Source organism: Podarcis gaigeae (genome assembly GCF_964106915.1).
Source record: "Podarcis gaigeae genome assembly, chromosome: 15".
NCBI classification, from domain to species: Eukaryota; Metazoa; Chordata; class Lepidosauria; order Squamata; family Lacertidae; genus Podarcis; species Podarcis gaigeae.
Window position 1 is genome coordinate 12,999,168 of NC_139692.1, and position 19,077 is coordinate 13,018,244.

The 19,077-nt window shown below is 44.8% G+C and overlaps 1 protein-coding gene across 1 annotated transcript in view; it reads right to left on the bottom strand.

Annotated features, from left to right (window-relative positions):
• The window catches only part of NRGN (neurogranin), a 61,622-nt gene that overhangs the window by 21,342 nt on the left and 21,203 nt on the right, over nucleotides 1–19,077 (bottom strand). Inside the window, exon 2 of the mRNA XM_083713877.1 lies at nucleotides 17,926–18,129. Within this exon, the coding sequence (XP_083570003.1) occupies nucleotides 17,929–18,129 (201 nt within the window). The 3' untranslated portion in view covers nucleotides 17,926–17,928. The remainder of the gene's footprint in view (nucleotides 1–17,925; nucleotides 18,130–19,077) is intronic.

Genomic DNA, 19,077 nt, shown 5'->3' on the forward strand with positions numbered 1-19,077 from the left:
TTATAGATAATATATGATAAGTTAAAGGTCCTACAACATGCAGTCAACAGGGAAACAAAGGAACCATACTGAGGATGACGGAAGTCTCAACGTAGGGAAGAACTTTATTTTATATGTAACATATGTTTTGCGTGCTGAGGTCCCCAAGACACCCCAAACCCAATAACTCAAACTTCACACATTATTTTTGTTTAAGGTTTTTGGCATAATTTTGGCCACAACTTTATTATCAATACAAATTGTGAGTGGTTGCTTAGGCATTGGTTAGACTATCTGTCCTCCCCGCCTTGGGGACAGCCCTGACTCCGTAGTCAGTGCGGAAGAGCAAGATCAGGGTCAACTGGAGCTGCGAAACAGACCCTCAGCTAATCCCCGCATGCTCCTTGGAACTTACACGGCCCGCACCCTGCACCAAGGGTTTGGACGAAGGGGATGGTAAGTTCCAGAATTCCTTTAACGGAATACCCGTGCAACATTGGAGGGGCAGGCCCAGCCTATCCATACCCCTCCACCAACCAATTTTAACCAATGCCTAACCGCCAACCTTACAAGTTGTGACGATTTGCTACGCAGTAGGCAAAACCCAATTGGCACACACTAATCAGCCAAGAGGTAAATTCCTACTGGGCCCCCGCACCAAGGCGAACGACCCCATGACAGGCATAGCAAGGTCAAGCGAAGCCCAACAAGGGAGGGCGGGCGGGAGATCCGATGTCCACAGCAAAAGAGAAAGAGAAAGCTGTGGACCTTGCTTAAATAGCCACTGACCCCACCCCTAAGTTTGCAACATCAACTTTCCCCAGATAACCAGATCCTCCCATCTAAACAAGCCCTGGCTTTAACTTGCCTAGCAATCATGGGGTGCCTTGTATAGCCCCATCCGCAACCCGTGCTCTCCTTTTAGTGAGAACACGCTTTGTGTGTATTTGATGTGATTTGTTTTTTCTTTGGGTTTTTTGTGGTGAATGGATTCAATATTTTAAAGCAATAAAGATTAAATTGCAAAAAAAGGAGAGAAAACCTGGAGAGCCACTGTCAGTCAGAGTACGCGATACTGAGCTAGATGGACGAATTCTTGGATTCATTACAGGTATAAAACAGCTCCCACTGTTCTTAAGGCAATCAGTCTGCCAAGTATTCTGATCTTCAGCTGTTCAGGGTTTCCTATGTCAATAGAAAAACCTTGAAGATGTACACAATGTACAAACATGTACAAAATTTGGAGGGGGGGGGGTTCTTGCAAAAACATATACATTGGGCAAAAATACTTGCAAAAACTGTGGGCATGAAGGGAAACATGTATGAAAACACATGCAAATTTTCATGTACACTTCTTATTAAAAAAATGGTAAAATGATGTGAAATGGGGCAAACTGGGGACTGGAAAAATAAGAAGCCAAAATTGACAGATTCACCCAACCCTAATTCTGCCCCAGTCAAAACAGCCTCCATCTCCGTCATCAGTAAAAAAAATTAATCAAACGCAGAGCTAAGTACAGATATCCCCAGCTGTTGAGTGGGGCTCAAAGACCATCATTGCTCATGGACCACAATTGGGTGATAAAAACTGTTTGGCATTACTTAGAAGCTGGCCCAGTCACTCTCTCTTCCGTCCCTCCCCCCTCACGGCAACAGGCTGAGATTCACTGGTCAATAATTCACATCAATATTTGCAGTCCCCATATGACAAGCGTCAGACACGCTCCATCCATCTGACTTGCACTCCACAGCATACATGCAACAACTCATCAGCAAATATGGCTTTAGGGTTTTCATTTAAATTTTAAAAAGAAAAGATGAAAGGAAACAGACCACGTTGCTCTTTTACATCAAATACTATCTTAATTTGTCAGAAGGCCAAATTCCATTTCCCTTCTAACGTCTTTCCTCCCCCGCAAACCTGTACATTTGGTCTGCAAATGCTTTCAGGGGAAAGCATATAAGCTTTGCATATGCCAACGATATCCCCAGATGGATTGGGCTAATGAAATCATGCTGCAGAATAGGATTGCAAGTCTATTTGTGCAGGGGGGGAAACTGTGCGCCTGGAATGAAGAGGGCAAATTCAGATGTCCTAAAAGAGTGTTCTTAATTCCACGGATCCAAGGAACTTTTGAAGACACAATAAATCTTTCCACATGCAATTGTGCCTCCAGTCCTTCCAGTATATGATAAGTGTGTTTAAAACATCACAGGGGGCTACTTTTATATCCCTGCATACCTCAATGTTAGAGGGTGTGGAGTTATGCAACCCCTGAGCCAAGGAGATAAGTAACTCTACAAACTTTAGAAGACATCTGAAGACAACCCTATATAACGAAGTTTTTGTTTAAAGTTTAATGTTTTATCATATATATGTGTGTGTGTGTGTGTGTGTGTGCGCGCGTGTGTGTGTGTGTTTTATCGTGTGTGTGTGTGTGTGTGTGTGTGTGTGTGTTGGAAGCTGCCCAGAGTGGCTGGGGCAACCAGTCAGCTGGGCGGGGTACAAATAAATTAATATCATTATGATTATTGGATGCAGGTGGGGTTGTGGTCTAAAGCACTGAGCCTCTTGGGCTTGCCGATCAGAAGGTCGCGGTTCGAATCCCCGTGACAGGATGAGCTCCCTTTGCTTTGTGCCAGCTCCTGCCAACCTAGCAGTTCGAAAGCACACCAGTGCAAGTAGATAAATAGGTATTGCTGTGTTGGGAAGGTAAATGGTGTTTCCATGCGCTCCAGTTTCCGTCACGGCATCCCGTTGCACCATTTGCTCTGCCCCCTTTGAATCTGCCCCCACCAGATGGTTGTGGCCACCAGAAGGTTGGAGTCAGGGACTGTGCTGAGGAAGGCTGCGTTGAGGAGGAATGGTGGGAGCCTCCCCCTGCTCCTGATCAGGATCCTGAATCTTCCCAGGAGCAAGGAAGTACAGTGGTACCTCGGGTTACAGACGCTTCAGGTTACAGACTCCACTAACCCAGAAATATTACCTCGGGTTAAGAACTTTCCTTCAGGATGAGAACAGAAATCGTGCTCCAGTGGCAGGAGGCCCCATTAGCTAAAGTGGTACCTCAGGTTAAGAACAGTTTCAGGTTAAGAACGGACCTCCAGAACAAATTAATTTCTTAACCTGATGTACCACTGTAGTATAGGTTTGGAACAGTGGTTTGCAGAGGGGCATAGTTCAGAAGCAGAAGCTGGGAAATACTGGATGAGGAACAGCTAGGAGGAGAAGAACTGGGGGAGAGAGAGTTAACAGACTCACTGTTGCTGGCAAGCGTCCTACCTCTCAGCCCAAGGTCAAAGACAGCGGATAAGGTGGCAGCACAGAACGCACAGTGGTTGCAAGGCGTAGAAATGAAGTGGGTGACTAAGGAGGAAGTGGGTGGCACCCTTAATTGGGAGCACCTTCATTCCGAGGAATGGATTCTTTGTTCTCTTGCTGTGGTCATTAAAATTTCTAACTGGTAAGAGACTCCTTTCGCTTTGTTCTGCTTATCTACAGCCAAAGCGGAGGAGGCAGCAGAGTCCCTGAAGCCTGATAGTTGGCCATGAAGCAATGTGGCCCTTGGACACATTAAGGTTCCCCACCCTGGTTTGGAAGGGTGTCTAAACCAGGTGCCCAGCACTGCATCTGCAGGCTAGAAATCCATAGCTAAAATAAGCCTTCTGCAAGCTGGTGCCCTCCAGATCTTTTGGACTATAAGTCCCATCAGTCCCAGCTAGCATACTACAGTGGCAGGGGCTGGTGGGAGTTGTAGTTCAATCTTCTGGCGAGCACCCAGAAGACTTCTGTACATGTCTATCTGGAACTAAGCCCCTTTGACATCAGCTGAATTTGCTGCCGTTCCCCTTCCTCTATCATTTCCCCTATACAGTGGTACCTCGGGTTACTAACACTTCGGGTTACAAACTCCGCTAACCCGGAAATAGTACCTCAGGTTAAGAACTTTGCCCCAGGATGAAAACAGAAATCACACAGTGGCAGCAGTGGGAGACCCTATTAGCTAAAGTGATACCTCAGGTTAAGAATGGTTTCAGGTTAAGAACAGACCTCTGGAACGAATTAAGTTCGTAACCAGAGGTACCACTGTATTTGAAATGTAGTTTGGAAACTCCTTGGGTGCAGGGACCTGACTTCTTATACTTTGTGAACTGCCACACGCACTGATGGCACAATAATAAACTCTAATATTCATAATAATACATAAGACAAGCTAGACAACTACTCCATGTTGTCTCTTCCCGGCATGTAATTGTAACTTTAAAAGTTAAATTAGTTTTTTTAGGAATTAAAAAAGCTCTTTTTTTTGAGATGCCAAACCCATTTATACGCAGAAAACAGTATGGTGTTGACAACAATGAGCTAGTTAATTTCATTTATTCGTCTCAAAGGGAATTAATCAAATCTGCATAATTATTTCCAAGGTTGAAAGGTATGTTTAGTTATTTAAAATGCGACTTTCTCTACTGAGGAGAAGTGCAGGAGTGTGGGGGTGGATTTAGCAGACAGTGTTGTGATTTATTTATCAGAGAAAAGTGGAAAGTAGAGATTGGAGCAGACAGATTGATGGTTTATTACACACAGGTTGCCTGGGCTAGATTTGGACTGTTCTAAACCATCCTTTTGCAGAACACAATCCCAAAGGGGGCAGCGGAATGCAACTTCATTCTTGGCTGAAGCAGATGCAACTTATTTGTCTTGACGCAACTGCATGCTTGAGGGATCCCAGATTTTAAAAGTGGCATCTTCTGGTCTGCTAATTGCCCCTCTCGGCTGGTGCGCCAGCAGAGCTTTCTCAGGGTGGTGGGTGGGAGAAAAGTGGTGTCTTGCTGAGCTAATAACCATTCCAAACAAATTGCTCCTAATGTGTAAGCACATTTTCCTCTCCTTGCTCAGTTGCTTCCCACAACCGCCGGGGTGAACACTCAAAACCCCGCACAATTGTGCCCAGGGGGTGCTGCCTAAACAAAGGCCGGGGGGGGGTTGCATTTCTCTAGGGGAGACCTAGGTTTGCCAGTGGGTGGTGCTTTAAGAATTCTAAGGTCCCAAATATAAAATAAAGGTTCATAAATGTACAAGGCAAACACATGCATAATTACATAAACCACGTGTCTGAAATAGTACAGCAGAGCAATCCTGAAGTCATTTTGACTCTCCCAAACCATTTTGACTGTCCCAAATTGACCTCAAATATTTCTCTGCCAGAAGGAAAGAAATGGAAAAGCCTCTCCATTGTCTTTTGCTTACCTGTCTTAAGGGCGTATTTGTGTATGAATAGGGTGAGCCTGTGGCCTGGATTCAGGAATTAAAATATTTACCATCGCAAAAGAATGGCCAGGCTGCCCAGGATTGGCAGTGACCATTATCAGGTGTCCTGGCAGGCAGGATTTGTACTGTAGACCGCCTCCTCTGCTGTAGACCATCTCCTTCTGTGATGTATGTATGATGTTTTGGGGGGTGGTCTTGAGCTACAAGGTGGGCAATTTCAAAAGTCTCTAGAAGGGCTTGCACACCATTACTCTGGGTTCCTCCTCCCTCCGGCATGTGGTGAGTGAGGACCCTGTTGCAACAGCTGAATAAAGATCAGGCTTACTAGCTGCTTTGCTTCTCAATATTCTCTGGCTGGCCTCTGTTGTTTTCTCCTACCCATAGGGAACCCACTTAAGAACGTTATACGGGCTCCTGGATACCCCATAAGGGAAAAGGAGCAGATTTTTTCTATACCAGTGGTTAAAAGTTTTCCATGATTCACAGCTGCTAATGGCAGAGAGAGGTTTGGCATGAGTGTTTCCACACACACACACACACACACACACACACACACACACGAGTACAAAAGTGCAGGAGAATTGCATCTGATTGACTTCCCCCTGCCTCATAGCTGTCAATGAAAAAGGATAGGAAATGGCCGCTCTAGGCAGTACCAAATTCACAAACACATTTGGATTTTAAAGGCGCTAGTCCCTCTGCTACTCCTGTCTTTTATTTGCATAGATGTTTAAGGTTTGTTTGGGGGGGGGTTAAAAAGGTTTTTATGAATTCTGTTCTTTGTAAAGTGGTACCTTGGAAGTTGCTAGGGACTCGGGTGGCGCTGTGGATAAAACCTCAGCGCCTAGGACTTGCCGATCGCATGGTCGGCGGTTCGAATCCCCGCGGCGGAGTGCGCTCCCGTCGTTCGGTCCCAGCGCCTGCCAACCTAGCAGTTCGAAAGCACCCCTGGGTGCAAGTAGATATATAGGGACCGCTTACCAGCGGGAAGGTAAACGGCGTCCCGTGTGCTGCGCTGGCTCGCCAGATGCAGCTTGTCATGCTGGCCATGTGACCCGGAAGTGTCTGCGGACAGCGCTGGCTCCCAGCCTATAGAGTGAGATGAGCGCACAATCCTAGAGTCTGGCAAGACTGGCCTGTACGGGCAGGGGTACCTTTACCTTTACCTTTACCTTGGAAGTTGAACAGGATCCATTCAGGAAGTCCGTTCAACTTCCAAAACATTTGAAAACCAAGGAGCTGTTTCCAATTGGCTGCAGGAAGCTCCTGCAGCCAATCGGAAGCCGCAGAGGTTGCAACAGACATTCAGGTTCCTAAAAATGTTCGCAAACCAGAACTCTCACTTCTGGGATTGTGGTGTTCAGGAACCAAAACGTTCAATTCACAAGGCATTCGGGATCCAAGGTACAACTGTAATTGCTTTTAGCATTTCTATTGTGTCCGTAGGTCATTTCTATGAATAAAGCAACTAATTAATATAAATGCTACTACTAATAATCATGATCATTATAATTGCTTCAGGGACAGAACTAAGCTTGAGCCTGCCTTACCGTTTATCCATAATAATGACAATTTGTGTGATGTTGCTAGCTTGCTATGGAGTTGACAACACCCAACATGGAGCGAGTAGCATTAGAAGGTACACATCAACTCAGCTGAGGGCAGGGAGTGCGGGGAAATAATTATTTTTCTCTGCCAGAAATCTTCCCAGCAAGTCTGCACAGCACGTAGCATCTGTTTTCCACCGAAATGAGTAGGAAGGGATGCCAAGAATCATCTAGTCTGACTACACAGGGAAGATACTCTAGAGACACATTTTTTTAAAAAAATAAAAAATAAAACAGGAGGGGGATCCAAATTAGCACCTGGAATAAATTGTGAAAATTGAATGCATTTGCTTCTTTTTTTGCATAAGTATTTTTTGCTCGCCATGGGGGGGGCGGGTGTCAAGGAATAGTGCCAAGGATTGAAGCCCCTAGTGCAAGTCCAGTGCAAGGAAGGAAGGAAGGAAGGAAGGAAGGAAGGAAGGAGGGAGGGAGGGAGGGAGGGAGCTGAAAAATTTGCCCGGCATCTAATTCTAAGCTCTTATGGTATAAAATTTAACAGCAGCAGCTCCAATTCAAATGGGCATTAAAAGTAGCAGTCATTGAACTCACTTCTCCCTGAAGAACTGCTTCCCATGAGTGTAGAAAACGCTGAGCTAGATGGTCTTATTTTTCCTACATATTAAAAGCAGCAGCAGTGATAAACTTTAAGAGCCTGTTCAAATGGAAATATTTTCAGCTTCAAAAATGTTTAAAATAACCCTTGCTAAAATAACCCCTGAAGCCTTCCTTTTAGGGATTCCAGGTGCCAAAATCCCAAGGGAGAAGAAAAGTCTACTGTATTTATGTATGTGACCACGCCCGCTTGGATGTTAATGGCCCAGAGATGGAAAGAAGAGAAAGTCCCTAACAGAGAAGAATGGCAGATCAAGTTGATGGAAATGATTAACTAATAGGATCCACAAAGGGGAGGATGGAAGTCCAGGAGATTTCTTGGAATCTTGTTTTCATTATTTATGTTCGATATATCTCTGTAAAATTTTAATTTGAAAAACCAAATAATCCACCCCCACCCCCAGAAAAAAGGAAATATTTTCAGCTTCCATCAAAAAGAAAACAAGGAGGGAGCTGGAGGAATCTCCACAAGGAGAGCAATTGAAAGCATTAGAGCTACCCCAAAAAATACCTCACTCACCCCCAAAAATACCTCACTCAATTAGCCACCTCCAAGCTGCCCTGAAGAAGAAGAAGAGTTTGGGTTTGATATCCCGCCTTTCACTCCCTTTAAGGAGTCTCAAAGCGGCTAACAATCTCCCTTCCTCCCCCACAACAAACACTCTGTGAGGTGAGTGGGGCTGAGAGACTTCAGAGAAGTGTGACTGGCCCAAGGTCACCCAGCAGCTGCATGTGGAGGAGCGGAGACGCGAACCTGGTTCCCCAGATTAGGTGACTGCCGCTCTTAACCACTACACCACACTGGTTGAAGGTAACTTGAAGTGTAGAGAACACACAATCGTGCATAGAAGCCATTTTTCACTGGCTGGAGTGTCACATGTAGGAGGCTTGTGTTCAAATCCCCTCCAGCCACTAAATTCACTAGGTAACCTTAGGCTGCTCACTGCTTCTCTCAGCTGAACCTACCTTACAGGGTTGTTATGAAGATGCTCTACAACAGGGAATAAAATACGGCTGCAGAAATCCAGCATGGATGCCCCTCTGCTTCCTCAGGGCCAAGTGACTAAAGCAAGTTACAAACTGCTTCAATATTTTCACAGGGCTGGAAAATTTTCTTTTCCTCGTTATGTATCTATGAAGGCTATTTTCCTTTCCAAACCACCGCCTGGCTGATTCTGCCAGGGTACCCAAAGCGCTTTATGGTTTTAAAATACCCAGATACATGAATGATATAAAATGTATATTTAGCCCTTCTGGAGGTGGCAAGATGCCATCTATGCCTAGCGCTCTCTCTTTGGTGTTTGTTTACAAGTTGTTGTTTTTGGAAATCTGTTGTTTTGTTTTCAGAGCATTCGTGGTTTGATGCATTTTCTGAATTCATTTTTATTGGATGCCTTTGAATGTGTTTGTATTGCATGCATTTGAAATTGTTTCTAATGGGTGTATTTTAATTCTTATCAGCCACTCTGTGTTTCTTTTCGAGAGAGAGAAAAGTGGGATGTGGCATTTTAAGATTATTATTATTATTATTATTATTATTATTATTATTATTATTAAAAAAGCTCTTGGAATAAACCAAGCAAAAAACAGGACTGTAGCAAAACCAACACCAACAACAACAGGTTTTACTATACACTTGCTTAATGGATGTGCCATCCCAGCATATATAAATAGAATACCACAGTGAAGAACCAACAAATGCCTCTGTGATGTAGAGGTTAGAGCAGGCATGGGAAACCTGCGGTTCCCCAGATGCTGTTGGACTACAATTCCCATTATCCTTGGCTACTGACCATGCTGGCCGGTGCCAAAAAGAACTGCAGCTTAATAACCTCTGAGGATGGAACAGGACACCTGTCCCCAGGTGTGAGTGTTAGACCAGGCCGAGAGAGACCCAGGTGCAAATCCTCACTCAGCCATGAAGCTCACTGGGCAGGGGCATAGTGTGAGGGGGCCACAGGGCTGTGGCCCTGGGCATGCATTTTTTGAGAGGGCACAAACCAGGTGCCCCTACACAGGTGACCCCATTTGGCCCAGCCTGGTGCTGCTCTCTGCCCACCACGTCGGCCAGCCAGGCTCTTCCCTGTGCGGGTGGGCAGGTGATGGGGTCACTTCAGTGGCAGCAAGGGCTGGGGTCTACACACATACCTCCACCTGGCACATGCGTTCCTGCCTCACCTATGCCCTTGGCGCCAGCAACCGACACTACGCCACTGTCACAGGGTGACCATGGGCCAGTTGCTAGTAAAGGTAAAGGTAAAGGGACCCCTGACCATTAGGTCCAGTCGTGACCGACTCGGGGGTTGCAGCACTCATCTCGTTTTATTGGCCGAGGGAGCCGGCGTACAGCTTCCGGGTCATGTGGCCAGCATGACTAAGCCACTTCTGGTGAACCAGAGCAGCGCACGGAAACACCATTTACCTTCCCACTGCAGCGGTACCTATTTATCTACTTGCACTTTGACGTGCTTTCGAACTGCTAGGTTGGCAGGAGCAGGGACCGAGCAACGGGAGCTCACCCCGTTGCGGGGATTCGAACCGCTGACCTTCTGAGCAGCAAGTCCTAGGCTCTGTGGTTTAACCCACAGCGCCACCCACGTCCCTTTTGGCCTAACTACCTGGCAGGTTTGTTATGAGGATAAAGATGGGGGTGGGGAGGAGAGCCAAGTGTGCCACGTTGAACTCATTCGTCTGGAACAGAGCAGGTCACATTGTTTGCTTCTTGTCCTCAATCTGACAGCTTCAAAGGGCAAGCTGTACTGGATACGTCATGTGGCCTGCTTTTCTCAATCTATTTCTGCTTCGGTCTCATTGTGCTTTGTACAGCCCTGGGTCCTCTCTCCCCTGTAAAAGGTAAAAGGGTAAAGGACCCCTCGACAGTTCAGTCCACTCAAAGGCAAATAAGGGGTTGCAGCACTCATCTTGCTTTTCAGGGCGAGGGATCTGGCGTTTGTCCACAGACAGCTTTCCAGGTCATGTGGCCAGCAGGACTAAACCGCTTCTGGTGCAACAGAACACCGTGATGCAAACCAGAGCACACGGAAACTCCGTTTACCTTCCTGCCACAGTGGTACCTATTTATCTACTTGCACTGGTGTGCTTTCAAGCTGCTAGGTTGGCAGGAGCTGGGGCAGAGCAACAGGAGCTCACCCTCTTGTGGGGATTCGAACCGCCAACCTTCCGATCGGCATGCCCAAGAAGCTCCGTGGTTCAGACCGCAGCGCCTCCCCTGTGACATGTCAGTAGGCAGAAAGCCCAGCCTGCTCCTACCTCAGCAGGAGAAAGTTCTTCGAGCAACTGGTGAAAGACCATAGGAACACAGGGATCTGCCATATACCTTATCAGGCCATCAGTCGATCTACCTCAGGATTGCATCTACAGTGACCAAAAGGAGCTCTCCATGGTCTCAGGCATCATCATTATTTCCCAGCCCTACCTGGAGATCCCAGGAATTGAACCTTGGGACTTGCATGCAAAGCAGATGTTCTGTCCCTGAGCTATGGGCCTGAAGGCAGAAGACAAAGTGATGGGAGCTTGCGAAAAGCAGCAAAGGGGCTGGAGGTAAGGAAGGGACTGAGGTGCTGACAGCTGTTAAGGAAACAACTCTGTGTGCCAGGGCTGGGCCCATGGGCAGCAGTGGGGGGTAAGCCAGGGCTGAAGACTAGGCCAAAGCAGAAGTCAGAACCAAAGACGAACCAAGGCTATAAGGGCCCAAGAGCACAGAAGGTCCGCGTTGCTCAAGTGAGGCTGAACTGCAAGAGGAGAAAGTCTTCTATAGTCCTTCCCATCCAACAGAATCCAATGGCTATCCAGGGTGGGCAGAGTCAATCTGGGGCCTGAAAAGCTGCTATTTGGAGCTTGGTGGCTCCCCACTTAGAGGAGCTGCACAGCCATCCAGATGCTCCTGACAGCATGTGGTTTTTCCCATGTGTAAAAGGCAAATAGCAGCTCCAGGGGATGACGGTGACCATTCAGATTGGGAAAATGTATTGGAGGATTAATGAAGGTTAAAAAAAAAAGCCTGCATTGTTGCAGCCCTGATCTGGACCATGTCTACCCTTCCATGGCGGTATTCAATGTTTTGTCTTAAAAAGAGGGAGAACCAATAATGGAGAAAGGGATTTGCACCCAGTACATTATCAGGGCAGCTTATAAGAAAACATTAAAATGACTTCAAATAAGTGGTGCATGAAAAGCAGCAGCAACAAAACCAAGAAGCCTTTAAAAGCATCAACAGTGGATCTCAGGTGTGGTTTCAGTGCCGTGCGGGAAAGTTCACCAAACTGAAAGCTCACCAAACTGTAGGGACCTAAATCTGAAAGCAACAATAGACCAGGGGAGATTGCCTTTGTGGTGGATGCACTACAAAGCTGCTGACTACCATGGAGAAAGAGAAAGGGTCAATATGATCTCAATATTCTTTCTTAAAAATAAATAAATACAGGATTTCCAGACATTATTTTGGAGAGAGGATCTGCTTTATACAGGGTGAGTCCTTTAAAAGAGGCCCCGTGGATATAGAGTACACAAAAAAAGAGCCAGGCTGAGGGTCCATATAAACCCACATCCATCCAACGAAGGGAAATCAGATGTTTCCAGGAAGGCAACAAGCAGGCTATGAAGTGTCTCCTTTGATCCCTGCCCCCCCACCTCAGCAAAACGGTATTTAGAACTCCACTGAGCATAAAAGATGTCAGTTAGCTATCATTGCCAACAGGACCTCCATGCCACAAATTTATCTGGTGCTCTTTTAAAGTCATCTGAGCCAGTGGCCATACCCGTGTATTGCAGCAACAAATTCTGCAAAATGCACCGGCTGCTGCACTGGATTCTGCCACACATCTCTGGCCACCTTGCATAATGTGTCTTCCTCCAAGGCTGCAGACACACTGCACACTTGGAGCATATGTAACACGTGTGACTTATGCCCAAAGAATCCATGTAGATTGTTAAGGGTGCTGGGAATTGTAGCTCTGTGGGGGATAAACTACAGTTTCCAGGATTCTTTGTGGGAGGGAGAATGTGCTTTGAATGTATTTTGCGTACACAGGCTGAATCAGCTTTGGCTAGAATGTCAGGCGCTTTGAGACTCCTTCGGGTATTGATAAAGCAGGATATCAAATCCAAACTCAAATATCAAATCTTCATCTTCATCTTCTTCATCTCAGTCACCAGGCAGAGAGCACCATGCACTCCTGCCATGGTTGGTGGTAGTGAACCATTCATTTGGCACCAAGGGACCTGAGGCACTTTGTGTCTGAGCAGTGTGAGGCTCTTTTACATGATGCTACACAGCAATTTAGTGTTGTGTCCGAAAAGCTTCAGTAGGTACAACACTAAATAACAGACTAAGTCCATAGCTTTAGTGAAAGTTGACATGTTTCTATGAAGAAGAAGAAGAAGAGGAGGAGGAGGAGGAGGAGGAGGAGGAGGAGGAGGAGTTTGGATTTGATATCCCGCCTTTCACTCCCCTTCAGGAGTCTCAAAGCGGCTAACATTCTCCTTTCCCTTCCTCCCTCACAGCTGAATGTGGAGGAGCGGAGACGCGAACCCGGTTCCCCAGATTACGAGACTACCGCTCTTAACCACTACACCACACTGGCTCTCATCAAACCAACTTTGCCTTCAGTTTCAACAATACAGTGGTACCTTGGTTCTCAAACGCCTTGGTTCCCAAATGCGAAAAACCTGGAAGTAAGTGTTCCATTTTTCGAACATTTTTCAGAAGCCAAACGTCCGATGCAGCTGTCGGCTAGTGTTTCCGGGGCGCCTGCACCAATTAGAAGCTGAGCCTTGGTTTTCGAACATTTTGGAAGTCAACCGGACTTCCGGAACGGATTACGTTTGGCACTTTTGTTTTTGCTATTTATTTTGCATTTTTGTTTTTGAGGCTTTTTCGGTTAATTTGTTTTTATGACTGTGTGGAACCCAGTTCAGCTAATAATTGATTGGTTGTGTGACTGCGTAAATGGATAAAAGCCCCACAACCTGATGACTATCATCAGTGCAGGTAAGAAAATAATAATAATAATTTTAATTTGTATCATCTACAATATTGTCTTATTTATTTTAGAGTATAGTGCATTGAATATTGCTTTCATTTTATGGATCAATGGTCTTGTTAGACAACAAAATTCATGTTAAATTGCTGTTTTAGGGGTTGTTTTTAAAAGTCTGGAATTGATTAATCCATTTTGCATTACTTTTTATGGGAAAGCGTGCCTTGGTTTTGGAACGCTTTGATTTTGGAATGGACTTCTGGAATGAATTAAGTTTGAGAACCAAGGTACAACTATATGTGCTTAAGTGGGAAAATGGGGAAAGGGCAGCGATCGGTTCTGGAGACCATAAACAGAAATAGAAAGCATGAATTTTTGTTCTCTACAGGGCAGGCATAGTGGGCGTATTCATCATAATTACTGCAAAATTGCTGCGTAGAATAATGAATGGTTATCTTGGCCATTAAAATGATACAATGAGAGTATTGGTTACAATGCAGTGATTGCAACAAGGCTTTTCAAAGCCTGTTTGTTTTGTCCTTTGGATACATTGCAGAAATGAATGTTCAAAATGAACGAAAAATGGAAAAGAACATGCCTGGAAATGAAATTCTATTTGTTTTCTTTTTGCATGCACTTGGAATGAGCTTGTATTAGAGTCCTCCAGATGTTTTAGACTACAAAACCCATCAGCCCCAGTCAGCACTGCCATGCTGCTGGGGCTGCTGGGAGTGGTAGTCCATAACATCTGAAGGGCTCCAGGATGGGGAAGGCTCAATTGTTTGCATTACTTATCTGTGCACCAAAATGTCTCGGGGAAAGGAGGACTTCCGGGTTAGCGCCATCGATCAATGGCAGATTCCCTCCGAGCTCCGGAGGGAATCGGCTCTGCAGGATCGGGTCTTGCCGCTGCAGCGATGCGGGGACCCTTAAAAATCACAGGCGCGGAAGCCTGTGAGTGGGTGACTTGGCGGGCACCATTTGCGCCCCCCCAATCTGCGAAGGAGCCTTTTTTAAAGGCTTCGGAATGGGGACGGGGTGCGGCGCGGTGCTGAGAGTACTGCTTCTTCTGCGGAGTGAAGCCACAAGCCATTGTCGGAGAGCGCTGACTTTTTCCTTTGAACAATTGGATTCTAAAGCAACAACCCGTCAGTAGTACGGAAATTGGAACTTTAAAGGAAAAATTTGCTGAATTAGGAATGAGCGGGGAAGGGCTAAACAGGAAGTCCGCCCCCCCCCTTTGTAAATAACTTAAAGCAAAGGACCTGCTAGCTAAGGTTGAGAGATTTTTTTTTCTTTCTTTTTTGTAAAAGACTTTAACTTCACGGTTTGACATTACAAGAATTCTTACTGGAGGATAAAAGATTAATTTTGGGAGCTGAAGTTTCACCCCCCCGGACCCGGGAGTGTTCCGTGAGAGAGCCTGTTGATGAAATACTGAAGAGTTTGACAGCTGTCAAGTTAGCTGTCAAGACAGAAAAAGAGAACCCTGCTTTTGTTGCTTCTGCTGGTTATATTTGTTACAATTTGTTGAAAATAAGGAAGGGCTGATACAAAATAACTTGACTTTTGGACTTGAGCTGAAAGGAATATTAAGGAACTAACCCCCCCCCCTAGAGGGGTTTAGTGACATTACAGGAATGGCTGGAGGAGGGAAAATCCAGGCTGAATTGGACAGAGTTTTTGTTCTCTTGGGAAAGTTACAAGGCCAAATCGATGTTTTGGCTACAAATGTTACAACTCTGGACTTAACAGTAAATAACATTGTTGAATCTGATAAGGATTTGAAACATGAAGCCTACTCAATTGGACAAATAGAGAAACTTGAGAGTTTTGATAATGTGGAGAAGGAGACATATGTTGTCCCTGAAGAAAAGGAAGGAGGAGCTGCAATTCTGCAGATGTTAAAGGAGAGTTGCACCTTGAGGCCTGACATGATGGCAATAAAGGAAAATAAAAATCTGGTGTGGAAAGTCTGGCCTGAATTGGAGAGTGGAGAACTGAGAGATCTCCTTATGTGGAGATCTGAAGACCGAAGGATTATAAATTTGATTAAGGTGGAAGTTGGAGCTCTGGGGACATTTGGACTTGAAAGGAGTATGAGACAAGATTTGGAGTACCCCATAGGCTTTAATTTTAAATATGGAGGTCTGCTGGAAAAAACATGGATCCTGTTGGGCCGGAGCCTCTCCGAGATTTGGGGTTTAACATTAAGGACAATCAAAAAGACCAGCAGAGAGGAACTGAGAGAGAATTAAGAGCCTCGGATGTGAGATCTCCAGGCTAAACAGTATATTGAGACTGATGGATATTTGTTGGGGACTGAAACTGGGAAAAGGGTGGGTGGAGCCTGGGAATCCAAAGGGTATATAATTATAATTTGTTCTGTTTTTATTTGGTTCTGCTATTTGTACGGAAATTGGGAAAGTCGTGGAAGCGAAAATTTGGTCGACTTTAGGAAAAATATTTAAGAATGAATAATGAGGTATAAGTATTGATGTTGAAGTTTGGATAAGTCAAAATTGGTTTTTAAAATGGTCTAAATTAAATGAAAATAAGGTTTGCAAAATAAACTGAGGAAATGGAAGAAAGAAGAAAAGTAAAATAACAACATGTTAGAATAAATTATTAAGTTAAAGTGGAGAAATAAGTTAAGGACTTGCTGAGCTGATAATTTAAATTGGAATACAAGAAGGGGAGGTGTGAGGAGGTCTGAGAAACAAGTTAAAAGAAAATAAGTAATTGAAATTTTATGTATTTTTAATTGTTTTTAAGTTTTGGATTTTTGTATTTTTGTTATTTTTTGTCTATTTTTGTTTTTGTATGGTTTTTGAAAATGCTAATAAATATTCATTTAAAAAATGTCTTGGGGAAAGAGAAGAGAGAGCCATGAAATTGACAGATTGCTGGTAAGTTCTATTGAGTTTTGACTGCAGTTAGAGTGAGTCTGTTGCTCCTTGTTTAATTGCCTATTAAATGGGAAACCTTTGTCCAATCCATCTGAAAATTGGCAGGTCTGATGTCCAGAGGGAATAATAGAATGACTGCAAATTCCATGTCATTGGAATGAAAAGTACCCAAGATGATATGAGACCCCTGGAAGACTGTCTGAATCTTTCGCTGAAATCAATGGGAAATGTATAGGATGTGCACTTTTTAAAATTGCCTCTGAAATAATAGGAAGCTTTTGTTCATTCCCCTTGGAATTTGGCATCTTTGACACCCTGGGAGTTAGTAAAAGGACATAACATATCATGAATTTTTGGACAGACAATGCCACAGTTACAGCAGGAAACTCACTGAATCTTCCATTTAAACCAGAGTTGTGGAAACTGTGGCCCTTTACATGTTGCTAGACCCCAACTCCCATCATTCCTGTTATGTATTCAGTGGTCTGTGTTTGCCTGAGCTTGAGTCTGGACTAAGGATTCTGAGCTCCTGTGTTCTGATTCGATACATGTTGTCTAATCACAGAACATTTCAGGATTTGGGCCTCTGTCATTGGCCCTTGAACTCTGAGTTGTGATTCGCAGTTTGGAAATTTAGACAGTCAATCATGTTGGGAGTGGGAGTGGCCCAGGCCTTCAGAAATGTATATAAGCAGTTGCTTGTCCTCTGTTTCCCAGTTATGTAGTTCAATAAAAGTTCTTGCTGTTATCACTGTGTCTTGCCTTGTGGGAACCCACCTACACTTCAATTCCTACCATTGACCATGATGGCTTGGTCATAGACAATGGTCAAGGATAATGGGAGCTGGGATTCATTGATATCTGGAAGGTCACAGGCTCCCTGACTCTTTGTTAAGAAAATAAGGGCAGAGATTACTGCAGGGATGGGGAACCTGTGGCCTTCCAGGTGCTGTTGGACTACAACTCCCATCAGCACCAGCCAGCCTAGCCAATGTCCAGGGATAATGATTTGTCTAACAACATCTGGAGGCCCACAGGTCCCTCATTCTTGCTCTAGACCACAGTAGCTTATGCCACAATAAATTGTTTCATCTTTCAGGTACCACAAGACTCTTAGTAGGAAAGTAAATTAAACCAAAAGGTAAAGGTAAAGGGACCCCTGACCATTACGTCCAGTTGTGACTGACTCTGGGGCTGCGGTGCTCATCTCACTCTATGGGCCAAGAAGTCAGCATTTGTCCACAGACAGCTTCCAGGTCATGTGGCCAGCATGACTAAGCCACTTCTGGCAAACCAGAGCAGCGGTACCTATTTATCTATTTGCACTTTGACGTGCTTTCGAACTGCTAGGTTGGCAGGAGCAGGGACCAAGCAATGGGAGCTCACCCGTCACGGTGATTCGAACCATCGACCTTCTGATCGGCAAGCCCTAGGCTCTGTGGTTTAACCTACAGCGCCACCCACATCCCTAAATTAAACTAGGTACATGCAAAAGAATGGCTCTCAATAAAACAAACCAGTAAGCTGGGCTGGGGCATTCGGATCCTTACCACTTAATCTCCATTGCGTAGGTCCCCCGCACGAGTGCTGCTCGTGCACTCGGGGTCCTTGCTTTTGCGCTCTCCCCCTTTGATCTTCTTCCTAGTCATATGGCCACGGAAACTGGCCTGGATCTTGGCGGCAGCCGCGTTGGCACTGGGGTCATCCAAGGGAATATCCATGATGTCTTCATCCAGCTTGGTGCAAGCCCCTTCCTGCGAAAGAGGGAAGGAAGGAAAATAAACACAGGAGGTCCTCACACCATCAGGCATATTCTTGTCAGGGACGAAGGAGAAGTACCAACAAAAGAAGAATGGCAGATGAAACTGATGGAATATGCAGAGATGGCAAAATTGACGGGAAAGATCCGTAACCAGGAAGATCAAGTATTTTCTAAAGACTGGAGTAAATTTGTAATTTATTTAAAAGACCACTGTAAACAGTTAAAATATTTGGCAGGGATGTAAGGACAGTTGTAATAAGGAATTATTTATGATTATTATGGTTATTTAACAGATGGATAATGGTAAAAGATGCAGCAAATTCAATCTTAAACATGGAACTGATGGAGGGAAGGAAGGAGGTCCAAAGGTTCAAAGACCCTTGTACTTTAATGTTTGAAATTGTTATGTTAAAATGATAAAACTGTGGGGGAGGGAACAATTACAAAATTAAAAAATAAAAATAAAAGTTCAGACCACCATCTTGATTCAAAATGTCATTCAATTGTATCCAAACATAGACGAAAACCTGCTCCTTGGTCTTAGGAACCAGCATGAGCTGACAGCTTTCCAAGATATGGCTTTGATGTCATTCTGGACCATGGCTGCTTCTTGTCATATTATTCAAAGCAAAACAAACAAAGCTACCAACCCAGGAATGAACTAATGTTCATTTATCCCTGAAGTTCTCGTCAAGGGCTGTTTGTGCTAACTTTAATTACAGCTTGGTGCTGACTTCAACCCACCATAACTTCAGACTGCAAATAGCTATAGGTTTGTCGGAAATGACTAGGCTTTGTTGTGGTTTTGTCAGACAAGTGTGAGATTGTATTTTTTCTCTCCTTTCAAAACAAAAGAGGCAGCCAAGATTGAGGTGAAAAGCAGGAAAGGAAAGGAAAGAAAGCAGTTTACTGTGTTCCTATGAATGGTTCGTATCTCATA